The sequence below is a fragment of the Cicer arietinum genome, chromosome 1 (assembly GCF_000331145.2).
Source record: "Cicer arietinum cultivar CDC Frontier isolate Library 1 chromosome 1, Cicar.CDCFrontier_v2.0, whole genome shotgun sequence".
NCBI lineage: Eukaryota > Viridiplantae > Streptophyta > Magnoliopsida > Fabales > Fabaceae > Cicer > Cicer arietinum.
The window spans coordinates 30,823,792-30,836,508 of NC_021160.2; the positions used below are offsets into that span (position 1 = coordinate 30,823,792).

General features: G+C 32.9%; 2 protein-coding genes and 1 long non-coding RNA gene across 6 annotated transcripts; 1 reads left to right on the forward strand and 2 right to left on the reverse strand.

The window, feature by feature from the left end:
- Nucleotides 1–3,425: 3,425 nt before the first annotated feature.
- On the reverse strand, nt 3,426–3,869 carry LOC140918837 (uncharacterized). Its single transcript, XM_073363637.1, has one exon. The coding sequence runs from the start codon at nt 3,867–3,869 to the stop codon at nt 3,426–3,428; it is 444 nt and encodes a 147-aa protein (XP_073219738.1).
- A 1,162-nt stretch (nt 3,870–5,031) lies between these two features.
- On the reverse strand, nt 5,032–5,711 carry LOC101498043 (uncharacterized). Its single transcript, XM_004515093.1, has 2 exons — nt 5,655–5,711; nt 5,032–5,433 (listed from the first exon to the last, which is right to left on the reverse strand). The coding sequence occupies exons 1-2, from the start codon at nt 5,709–5,711 to the stop codon at nt 5,032–5,034; spliced, it is 459 nt and encodes a 152-aa protein (XP_004515150.1).
- Nucleotides 5,712–9,193: 3,482 nt separating this feature from the next.
- On the forward strand, nt 9,194–12,717 carry LOC113784544 (uncharacterized). 4 transcript variants are annotated; one of them, XR_003470600.2, is made up of 4 exons: nt 9,284–9,789; nt 10,261–10,329; nt 10,404–11,437; nt 12,445–12,717. It is a non-coding gene; the product is annotated as an uncharacterized lncRNA (long non-coding RNA). The 4 variants fall into 4 exon arrangements; XR_003470601.2 differs by lacking the exon at nt 12,445–12,717 and adding an exon at nt 11,926–12,437; XR_003470599.2 differs by lacking the exon at nt 12,445–12,717 and having other exon boundaries at nt 10,404–11,591.

Below are 12,717 nucleotides of genomic sequence, written 5' to 3' on the forward strand. Positions count from 1 at the left end.
GTTAATGAATTAAGATATTTAATATTTATTGAGAAAAACTAAAATATGATAGACTAAATATTTTAAATTTAATTTCTTAAATTACTAACTTTTAAAAGATGATTTTTTTTCTTCAAAATATTACATTAATATGTTACGTTGGAAATGATATTGAGATTTAGATATTGCTCAAACTTAACTTAATTATAAATTCTCAAGACAAAAATTAATATATTAAATCCATTATATATTTTAAATTTACTAAATCTTGTGGTGGTAACATCCTAATTTTTTTTTACTTCAATTTCCGTGCAATCAAAATATATAATTTCCCATGTAATTTCAAACAAACAAATCATACATTATTAATTAAAAATCCATCAATATTTCAATCAGATACTTAATACTCAAATTATAAGGTTCAGAAATGTAATACCAAAATGATAATTGATATAGACTAGAGTTCAATATAAATAAATTTCCTAAAGCTGACCACTACTACTCCTATAATTAAATGAGATGCTCCATCTATTCTTCTGAAAACTCCCCCGGATGTGCAAGTAGATTAGAAATGTTGTCGGTCCAAAATTAAAGGCCATCTCCAAAGTACTTACCAATAAATAAATAACAATAAAAATATAACAGTACAATACCTACATAATTAATAATATTATTTCACTCAAACGACCAAGAGTATAATAACAATGATAATATAACAGTATAATATCTACGTAATTAATCACATTAATTCACCCAAACGAGCAGAAGCTACCATAACAATAAAAATAAGTAATAATAAAAATATAGCAGTATAATGTCTACATACTTAAACGTAAACTCATCCAAACGATCAGGAGGTATAATGATAAAAATATAACGGTATAATATCTACATAATTAATAACATTGTTTCACCCAAACAACCAACAGGTACAATATCATTCATCTTTATAAAACACTACTCACACTTTAATCAAGATGCATACCCAAATAGACCTAATTACTTAATCTATATCCCAATATAATAATTCTGGAATATCGCCTCCCCTGCAAGGGCTTCGTGGTTTCTTCCAAGCGACGCCACTAACTCAAAATCTCCGTCAGGATACTTGAGCTCCAACCAAATATGGACGCACCACACCACTATGAATGAATGATGAATGTAGACACTTTTATAATAAATCATTAATATAATGCAAGACTAACTTATTAACGACAACATATTTACACCACAACACACGTTAAGTACAACCATTATAAACAAGGTATCATATAATATAACTTCCATTGCACATCATTTAAACAAGCACAACTATTATAACGACATATCACATAACATTTATTCTTCACACTTTGAACATTCAACACAACCATTATAATAATATATCACATAACATTTATTTTTCACACTTTGAACATGTTCGACACAATCATTATAACAACATATCACACCACATTTATTTTCCACAATTTGATGAAAAGCATTTTAGCATAGTATATATTTAATCTCACAAATTCCAGAATAAACACAATCATACATATAGATATAATTAGAGTGATGCCCTTACCGATATGAGTGTTGTTATTAAAATTCTCACATAGCGGTCTTTGCTCCAAATGTGCTATACCTTCACAAATTAATTTACTTCTCATTCAGTGTCAAAACTTTAGTTTTATTTTTTTTATAAATTGACGTACAAAATCTATTACTAATGTGATCGTTATTACAATAATAATGAGATAATAGAGTTCCTAATAATCTATGATATTAAGAACTTTTATTTCCTTTCCTGTGTAACAATTGATTCATTCACTACTTTTATCTAAGCATCATAACACAAATATAGTACCTATATTTCTGATAGTTGATTAAGATACAAAAAATAAGGATATCATTATAGAGATATATTCATCGATCAATTTTATTCTATTTTTTTTCAAAATATCAATAAGGGGTGTTGTTCTACTACCAATAAAAATGGTTATATAAAGTTAATATGATAGAATTCTTACTTGAGGGGATGAATCACTAACTCTTTTAGTTCTTGAATGAAAGGCGTCAATTTTGTTTTTCCTTTCTATCAATAGAAGTGGCAGGGAACGTGGTATTTCAACCTAAGCCCATGAAGGCCTTAATTATTCACTCATCAGTTTAATATAATTTGTTTTTAACGTTTCCCGATTCATGCTTTTATTATTATTATTATTAATATTATTATCAAAAATTAAAATAATCCAATACAATAGTAACTATCAACAACAAATTATCTCTACTCCTAATAAGGTACAATATAAAAATAAAATGAAATGCCTGGAAGTTACATTCTACCTACCTTAAGTAGTTTCGTCCTCGAAACTGGTATTGGAGAAAAGTTTTGGGTATTGCTCTCTCATTTTGTCTTCTAGTTCCCAAGTGGTGTCTCCAGTGACTTGATTCCAAATTACCTTCACCAAAGGAATTTCTTTGTTGCGAAGCAACTTGACTTTTCTATCTCCAATTCTTGCTGGAGGTACTTCAAAAGATAAATCCTCCTTCAACTGCACTACATCCGAGTCGATGACATGTGATGGATTAGGGACATACTTCCGTAGCTGAGAAACATGGAACACGTCATGAATGTGGGAAAGAATAGGTGGTAACACAACCTTATATGCTACGAGTCCGATTCTTTTAAGGATTTGGTAAGGTCCAATGAACTTTGGTGCGAGTTTCTTCGACTTGATAACTCTACCAACTCCCGTAGTAGGTGTCACACGAAGGAACACATGTTCATCTTCTTCAAATTATAAGGTCCTGCGACGTATATCAGCATAACTTTTCTGGTGACTTTGGGAAGTTCTCATCCTCTGTCTAATTTTCCTGGTCTTTTTTATGGTCTATTGCACCATTTCAGGCCCCATTATGGTACTTTCATCATCATGATACCAACATAGTAGTGTCTGACATTTTTCTCCGTCAAGAGCTTCATATGGTGCCATCCCAATACTCGTATGAAAACTATTATTGTAAGTGAATTCCACTAACGGTAAACAATCATCCTATCTCCCACGATCATCTAAAGTGCATGCTCTTAAAAGATCCTCTAAGGTTTGATTAGTTCTCTTTGTCTGTCCGTCAGTCTACGGGTGATAAGCAGAATTTAATCTCAACTTCGTCCCTAATGCTTCATCTAAGGCTCCCCAAAAGTGATAGGTAAACTTTGGATCCCGATCTGAAATGATGCTAGAAGGAACTCCATGAAGTCTCACAATCTCTGTGATGTAAATCTATGTCAACTTAGTCATATTATGAGTGGTCCTCAAAGGTAGGAAATGAGTTGACTTAGTTAGACGATCAACGATTACCCAAATTAAATCATTCTTCCTCTGCGTCTTGGGCAATCCTATGATGAAATCCATGGAAATACTATCACATTTCCATTTAGGCACATCTAAGGGTTGCAACATTCATGCGGGTCTCTGTTGTTCTACTTTAGCTTTCTGGCATGTAAGGCAAGTTGTCACAAACTCGGCCACCCGTTTCTTTATTCCGGGCCACCAATAGTTTTGCTTCAAATCTTGGTACGTCTTAGTCACTCCTGGATGAAAAATAAGTTTACTCTTGTGTGCCTCCTCAAGAATAATCTCTTTTATCTTGTCCAGTGCCTGGATGCAAATACTTCTGTTGCAGCGCAAAATATTGTCTGGCCCAACTTTGAATTTTGGTGCCTTCCCTTGCACAATCAATTCCCTCTTCTGCTGAAGTAGTTCATCGTCAAATTGATGTTTCTGAATGTCCTCAATTAACCCATTAGACAGGGTGATCATGCTAAACTTTATTTCTCCTGGTGAAAACCCCGTATTCAAGTTCAGATCACAAAACTTCTCTAGTAATTCTTGTTCTTTTACCATTAAGGAGGATACAAGTATATTTTATCTACTTAAGGCATCCACAACCACATTGGCCTTAAACGGGTGATATTGCAATCTAAAATCGTAATCCTTCAAGGTTTCCATCCATTTTCTTTGCCTCATATTGAGCTCTTTTTGATCAAACATGTATTGCAAATTTTTATGGTCACTTAAAATTGTAAATGTATTTCCATACAAGTGGTGTCTCCAAATTTTAGGGAAAACACTATCACAGCCAGTTCTAAATCATGTGTGGGATAGTTTCTTTCATGTGTTTTTAGTTGTCGTGACGCATAGGCTACTGCATTCTAATTCTGCATAAGGACATTTCCCAATCCTTGATCAGAGACATCACAATAAACTTCATAGGGTTCATCTAGTTGTGACAAAGTTAGCACCAGAGAGGTCATCAAACGTTCCTTTAATAGTTTAAAACTCGCCTCACATTCTTTTGTCCACGCTAACGGTTGATCCTTTCTTGTAAGTTGGGTCAGTGGGGATACAATCTTAGCAACACCTTCAATAAATCTATGATAATAGCCAGCTAATCCAATAAAGCTTTTAATGTCTATAATAGTCCTTGGCCGTTTCTAGTTCACAACGGCTTTTACCTTGGCTGGGTCGACAACAATTCCTTCATTCGAGATCACATGCCTTAGAAAATTAACTTCCTCCAACCAAAATTCACACTTCGCTTGGTTGGCATACAATTATTTCTCACGCAACATTATAGAACTTGTCGTAATTGCTCCTCATGCTCATCTCGACTTTTAGAATAAATGAGAATGTCGTATATAAATACCACTACGAACTTGTCCAAAAATGGGTGGAAGATACGATTCATGTAGTCCATAAACACTGCGGGTGCATTAGTCACTCCAAATGGCATTACAAGATAGTCATAATGTCCGTAACGAGTCTGAAATGCAGTCTTGGGAATGTATTTTGCCTTAACTCGTATTTGGTGATACCCAGATTTCAAATCTATCTTGTAGAACACCACAACCCCTCAGAGTTGATCCATAAGGTCATCGATGCGCGACAATGGATATCGATTCTTGATAGTGGCCTTGTTGAGTTGGCTGTAATCTACACAAAGTCGTGAACGTCCGTCCTTTTTCTTTACTAACAAGACATGAGCTCCCCACGGTGAAACACTTAGTCAAATAAATTGTTTTGACATTAATTCTTCCAATTGTTCTTTAAGTTCAGGTAATTCGGAAGGCAACATCCGATAGGATGCAATTGAGATGAGTCCAGTACCTGGGTGTAAGTCAATAGAAAACTCAGTCTCTCGCACTGAACGTAGTCCTGCTACATCCGTCGAAAACACATCATATAAGTCTTTAACCACTAGCACATCCTCTATCTTGGCATCATGAGTAACTCCCACACTAGCTAGGGACAAAATCTCCATATCTCCTTCCTTAAGAGCGACCTTGATGTCCTGTGTGGCTAAAAATTTAGAAAGCTCTGGGTCAGGGAAAATTACAATCTTACGACCACTATCTAACAAAATATAATGGTATGACAACCAATCTACACCAAGGATAACATCCAGGTTCTTAAGAGGTAGACAAATGAGATTCACATTAAACTTTCTACTCAACACATATATAGAACAATGCACAAAAGCCATATTTGCAGTTAAAGTCTTATCAGCAGCAGTTGTAACAAACAAATCAAACGATAAGGTTGTGACCGAAAACTCCAATAGTTTCACACAATCCATAGAGATAAATGAATGTGTTGCACCAGAGTCAAAAAGAACGGTTAGAATGTTACCTGAGATTTCACACTCCCATTGGAAGGATTTATACGAACGAGAGGTCCCTTGACCATTTATATTGTAAACTCGTCCTTGAGCTGTTGGGCGTGCAACTTTAGTTGCATTCAGTGAAGCTTATGCCTTTGGTTCCTTGCAATCCCTGGCTAAATGTACGAGCTTCTGGCATTTTAAACATACATTGTCGTTGAGTGTGCACTTATCCGCAAAGTGTTTGGGTCTCCACAACGATAACAATATGGCTTTAATTATGAAGTCCTTTGTCTATCATCTGAAATGAAAGTCATTGGGTGATATGGTCCCTTATTTGACCCTTGAGGACGATGATATGGGTTTTGATATGGTCTACTACGACCCTGATTCTAATTACTTGGTCATGTTGGTCTCCCGTGGTTACTAATACCCCCATGATTCAACTTGCGATTTTTCATAGCCTCTTATTCTCTGTACTTTTCCACTTGGGGTTGAAACCGTGTGATTCCAAGAGGTAGTACAAAATCTTGAATTTCATACTTCAACCCATCTTGGAAACGGTGACACATAAAGTCTTCATCAACAGTCTGACGAAAAAACTTGAAATATCATGATAAGGATTCAAACTTCATCGCATATTCTCCCACAGTCATACTACCCTGGCAGACCTTCAAAAAATCGTCTCCCAATTTTGTTCTAGCACTCACCGGAAAGCACTTGTCCAAAACCTTCATATGAAAAGACTCCCAATTAATCTCTTCTTGAGCAGCTTCCAACATCAGTTTGGTGCTCCTCCATCAATATTTAGCATCACCAAGTAGCATATAAGTGGCATAATTCACTTTAACTCCAAGTGGGCATCGAATCACTTCAAAGATCTTTTCCACTTCCTATAACCACTTGTCAGCCTTTTCAGGATCCACATCTTCATGAAACTTGGGAGGATCATGCCTACGGAAGTCTGCTAAACCTCTAGATTCAGCCACTCTTTCTTCTTTTCCTCTATTCGTATTTCACGTTGATTCTGAGCAATGATAGCGGTAGCCATTTGTACCATAGTTTGAGCCATCTGAGCCATGCCCGCTTCATTAGTCCCACTAGCACCAGAAGTACGTCTTGGAGGCATTGTTCCAACAACGCTTAATCCAGTTAGTGTCAATTACCTGCCTTAAAATAAATAAAGATATTGTCTAGAAGAATCATGAGTAAAGGATAACGCTAACTACCATACCTATACCAACAAATGGCACAAAGTCATAAAGAGGTATACTACAAGTACACTACTATTCGACATTGGTCAGCTTACACCTAACTCACAGTCCAATCAAGACCCAACTGCTCTAATACCAAAATGTAACATCCTATTTTTTTACTTCAATTCCCGTGCAATCAAAATATATAATTTCCCATGTAATTTTAAACAAAAAAATAAATAATCCATTATTAATTAAAAATCCATCAGTATCTCAATAATACTCAAATTATAAGGTTAAAAAATGTAGTACCAAAATGATAATTGGTATAGACTAGATTTCAACATTAATAAATTTCCTAAAGCTGACTACTACTACTCCTAGAATTAAATGAGATGCTCCATCTATTGGTTTGAAAACTCCCCGGATGTGCAAGTAGATTAGAAATGTCGTTTGTCCAAAAGTAAGGGTCATCTCCAAAGTACTTACCAATAGATAAATAACAATAAAAATATAACAGTACAATTCCTACATAATTAATAACATTATTTCACTCAAACGACCAAGAGTACAATACCTACATAATCACGTTAAGTACAACCATTATAAACAAGGTATCATATAATATAACGTCCATTGCACACCATTTGAACAAGCACGACTATTATAACAACATATCACATAACATTTATTTTTCACACTTTGAACATTCAACCCATGAAGGCCTGAATTATTCACTCATCAGTTTAATATAATTTGTTTTTAACGTTTCTCGCTTCATGTTTTATTATTATTATTATTATTATTATTATTATTATTATTATTATTATTAATATTATTACAAAAAATTAAAATAATCAAATACAATAGTAACTATCACCAACAAATTATCTCTACTCCTAATAAGGTAAAATATAAAAATAAAATGAAATACTTGGATGTTACAGTAGTGTCCATCTCGGTGTTGAAAGCAAACTTTCTAGTGTTTCTATTTTCTTCAGTTTTATTATGATGCAGTAATTGTTAAATTTGATCGAAGAAACTTTCAAGTGTTTGTATTTTCTACAGTTTTAGTAATAAGCAATTTATTGAACTAGTATGAATCAGAATCGTTAGTCTTAATGAAGTTAGTAATAAATAAATTTTAATCACAAGTTATTACAAGCAATTGAACATGTTCAATTTTAATCACAAGAGAAAGCAATTATATGGTTGATGTATGTTTTTTGTTGAGCTTTTATTTTATAAAAATAATCGGTTTTTAAATATGAATAATCGATTTTTTTTAGATAATTGGTTTTTAAACTATGAATAAATGATTTTTTAAAAAATAAGTATTAAAAAATAATCAAATTTTAAGCGATTTTAAGAGAAAATCGATTTTAAAATTGAATTTTTCGAAACCGTATGCTTAACTAGAAACCAGTTATTTAACCATAACCAATTTTACAATTGGTTTTATAATCGGTTTTAAACCAAATAATGAATTTAGTTGTAAATCTAAATTCATATATTGATTTTAAATGGATATAGTTTGTTTTTTTTTTAAATACTAACCATGTTCAACCCTATCTGCAATCTATTTTTCATACTGAAAACCCACCATTTATTTATTTTGTTGCACATTTTTTATTTTGGTTATTATTATATTTTAGATTGTCGTGAGACAACCAAAGTTACTTGTCTTATTACTATATTGTATGTTTCTATTTATTTTAACTCATGCATGACAGCAAATTACCACACCACTAGAATCAAATTAATAGAAATGAATCCTTCAGAAAGTAGTGCACGTTTAATGAGAGAAAAAGTGTTAGAAACCAAAAGTTAATACCACGACTTAAGTAATTTTAAGGAAATTATGCGTAACTAGTATACCAAATAACTAATAAAATGCAAACAAACTTTCGTGGGAAAAGAAACTAGTTGGAAAAAAGACTTAGTTGAGAAAACTGTAATCGTTGTCAATTTTTTGATGCCCTTTTATTTCAAAATTATCTTAAATAGGAGTTTACACGACCCAATTCGTCCTGCTAACCCGACTTAACCTATAAGTAATGGGTTGAGTCAGACTCGGTCTAAAATAAATAAGAATAAAAAAAAATAAGACAAGGACAAGATAAAAAATGGACCTGGTTCAGGCCACCCTACAAGTTACCTATCCTGTCCCAAAATACATTAATTTAGGGTTTGAAAAAAACGTATCCTTCCATATTCACTTTTTTTCTAATATACATTACTCGTGTTCCTCTTGTTTTCTATGTGTTTCATTGTCTTCTCCAATCATACTACCATAACATTTCTATGAACACTACAAAAAAAAAATTAAATCTATTGTGACACTTAACTTTTAGTGATTTATCCTTATTTTTCATTATAATTACTTTTAGCTACTGAAAGAGAGTGTCACCTATTCTCAATTAAAAAAAAAACTCAAATATTCACTTATTCACCAAAATACCAATTCACCCAAAAAAAAATCATATTCACAATCTCTTCCATCTCATTAACTTTTCCTTCGCGACTTCACTCCCAAGCACCATAACAAATAACTTATTAGCTTCTTCCATGGAGTATTACTCAACTCCTCCCTTCTGAAAGGCTTCACCTCATCTCTCTTTCCAATTTCACCACCCTTCTTCCCCACTTTGGCTACCACTGGCAACGAAGTAGAAACCCTAACGACAATCTTCATTCGCTTCTCGGCAGCCACCGCCACGAGCTCCCTTCTCCGCGTCTTAAATTCCGGTGACTCATCTGGCGACCCCGAAACGACGCCAATGACTTCATCTCTCGGCTTATTGCGCTTTGGCTCCGGCGTCATCCTCATCCGAATGGCCATTTGCAAATCCTCATCTTCTTTCGATCCGCCATTCTCCGAAGAATCAAAACCTTCAATCCAAAAAATCGAAAAAACCTTAAGGGGTTGATTTTTAGGGTTCCATTTCGAGACGATTGAAAATTTGATGTGAGTAGTGTTTAGTTCTTGGATTATGTTATTTTACTCTTTTTTTGTCAGTTGAATTCTGTTAAATTTTTTCTTGGTTTGATTGAAGGATTTTGTTGAAATAGTATCATGAAATTTTTCTTAACATGTATTTTCCTTCAACGATGTTGTATAGATACTTTGTAATTCATATAAAGTTTGCTGCTAGGATCAATAGTCGGTATTCTGGTTTAATTTATTGAACTTCTGCTACAATTTTTAGCTTCATTTGCTACAACTTAAATTAAACGTCACTAGAATACTCTTTACAAAAATTAAAATTTGATTGTCTAGACCATTAGAAAATTAGCAGCGATGACAAGGTTGATTCAGATTTTGATTTTGTCAAGTATTAAGGCGTTTTTTAAATGTATTTTGTCAAGTAAATTTGTTTTGATGTTGTAACATTCTTTTATGCTATGCTAGAGTTTAGTAACTGGATTTCTTTTACAGGCTATACATACGAAAGACTTGCTATATCCATCAATCGCATATCATAGAGCCCATACGTAGTTTTTTTGGGTAATTATTGAAATTATTTTATCTACTTTGTTGCATGATTAATTATTGGTTTATATATTTTCCCTTCTTTTCAGGAGTTGCTTTTTCAAAATACTTGGTTCATTTCTATACATATCAAGCACCTAATGACATAAAGTAGCATGTGGAGGCATGTTTTGATCCCAAAAAATTTATATATGTATTATATATATATATATAGGTATGGGATTTGAATGGAAATAAGGTCATGTAGCTTCTGTTTATTATGTTTTACCTAGTCAGAAAGAACATATTCAGGTAAAATTCTTCTATCACCCTCTCTTTACATTTGAATTTTTATTTTATTTTATTTTGAGGCATTCTAGAATCTGTTGTAATGAATGCTTGACTGATAAGTTATTGTGACATCAAATTCATGCAATTTTATTTTTCAACTTCGGTGATGGCAAAGTTAGAGCTTGGATGTATGAAAACCAAACATTCCATGTCGAATACGACACTCCCAGAAAGCGTTCTACCAAAATGCTATATAGTTCTGATGGAACTAGGTACGAAAATGAGGAATTTTAGAAGAGATGGAAATGTATCTAGTCAAGATTATATATACTTTTATTTTTCATTTTACGCCGAGTTGTTACTGCTATTTTCCTATTTTAGATTGTTTTCTTGTGGAACAAGTAAAGATGGAGAATCTTTCCTAGTTGAGTGGGATGAACCTAAAAGAGCAATAAAAAGAACATATTCTAGATTTGAAAAGAAATATGTCGGTATGGTGCAATTTGACTCTACAAAGAGTCGATATATGGCTGCTGGTGAAGACAACCAGGTTAAAGAACTTTAAGGATTTAGGATTGTTCTGCAATGTTGCTTGATGAAAATAAAGGTGGAGAAGAAATTAGAGAATCTGAGTGTCCTCTTTGTCATAAATTATTTTGTGCAAGGTGTCATGTTCCTTGGCATCCTAGTGTTGGTTTTGAGGAGTTTCAGAAACTTAATGTGGATGAGAGAGGGATTCAAGATCTTCTTGTTAGAGAGCTTGTTAATCAGAAAAAGTCGAAAAGGTGTCCCCAATGCAAATTCTATGTTGAAAAAATTGAAGGTTGTTTGCATATCACATGTAGTGATGCAGGTGAGTGAGTCACTTCTCTTCACAATTAATTATTATTTTTTTATATTTATATTAGACATAAGTCTTCTTTGCAAAATTGGACAGTAATGGTGAAGGACCACTCTTCATAAACTATTTTTTAAGTCTTATGATTTTTCAGTGTTATTATTTTTGAGTATGAGACTTGATTATTGGGCCTGCTTGAATATAATTGGTACTCGATAGATGGATTTTTATATTGAACTTAGGTTATTCGAACAAAACTAGCTGCTAAAGTGAAGGTGTATATGATGATTCTTAATGAGAAACAATATATTCTTATTCCTTATGATGATTCTTAATGAGAAACGATATATTATTATTCCTTATTATGTGTTGTGTGTCTTGAGTGCATTTGGTATCATAAGTTCTTTCATTACTCATTAGTTAGGAGTATAAAAATTTAGTTGATTGAATTGTTGTATTAATTCAACTGAATTTGTACTCTAATGTCTTTTACCATTCATCAGGCCAGTTCGCCGTCTTTTCAGGACAAGCTCTGTAAAGCCATGGAGTCCATTGATATTGATCATAAAATCAATATTGATCATAAAATCAATCTAACTAAGCGCCTTAAGTATTTTCACTGTGATTGAGATAAAAAATTGATAACCACATTTTAGAAACCTCCCACCTTTTTTTGAACAAGAAACCCAACAATCTTGGAAAACAAAAAATTAGATATAATTTGATAGGGGAAAAATTCTACCACCTACATGAGAAAGTATCATGATATGAAAAAGTTCAACGTTGATATCATTCGGTGTAGTCATAGTAATGCTTGGAACTACTAAGGAGCTATTATTTTGAGTGAAGATAGTTTTTATGTACTCTATATTCTCATTCATCTTTGTTTAATTTTAGTTCTTGTTGGAGTGGCTATGGATATTTTTTTCTTATGCATATAATAATTATATTTTTGTTTTCTCTCCGAATACTTTAATCTTGTACCTATTTCTTTTAACTGACATTTGGTAAAATGATTTCAGAATATAAAAATTTGAAGTCAATGAAAGACATTGAAGATGATATGTTATAATTTCAATTATGTCCAAATACCTCTTTGAGGTATGATACCACTAACTTGCTTTAGTGGTTATTACTTTCTACAGTAGGTGGTTGTTACTTTCTACAGTAGAAATCATGATAATTTAATTCAAGTCAATTTTTAGAGTATTAATGCAATTTTTGTGGTAGTATACTTTCTGCATTCGTGATATTTGTAATTTGTATATTTTGCACAATATTATAACTTTAAATTA

Bases quoted from the DNA above. Each gene is read 5' to 3' on its own strand.
- LOC140918837 (XM_073363637.1), bottom strand. From the start codon at position 3,869: ATGGTAAAAGAACAAGAATTACTAGAGAAGTTTTGTGATCTGAACTTG.
- LOC101498043 (XM_004515093.1), bottom strand. From the start codon at position 5,711: ATGGTCAAGGGACCTCTCGTTCGTATAAATCCTTCCAATGGGAGTGTG. The intron at 5,434-5,654 runs GTAACATTCTAA...CTACCTCTTAAG, and splicing joins ATGGGAGTGTGAAATCTCAG to AACCTGGATGTTATCCTTGG.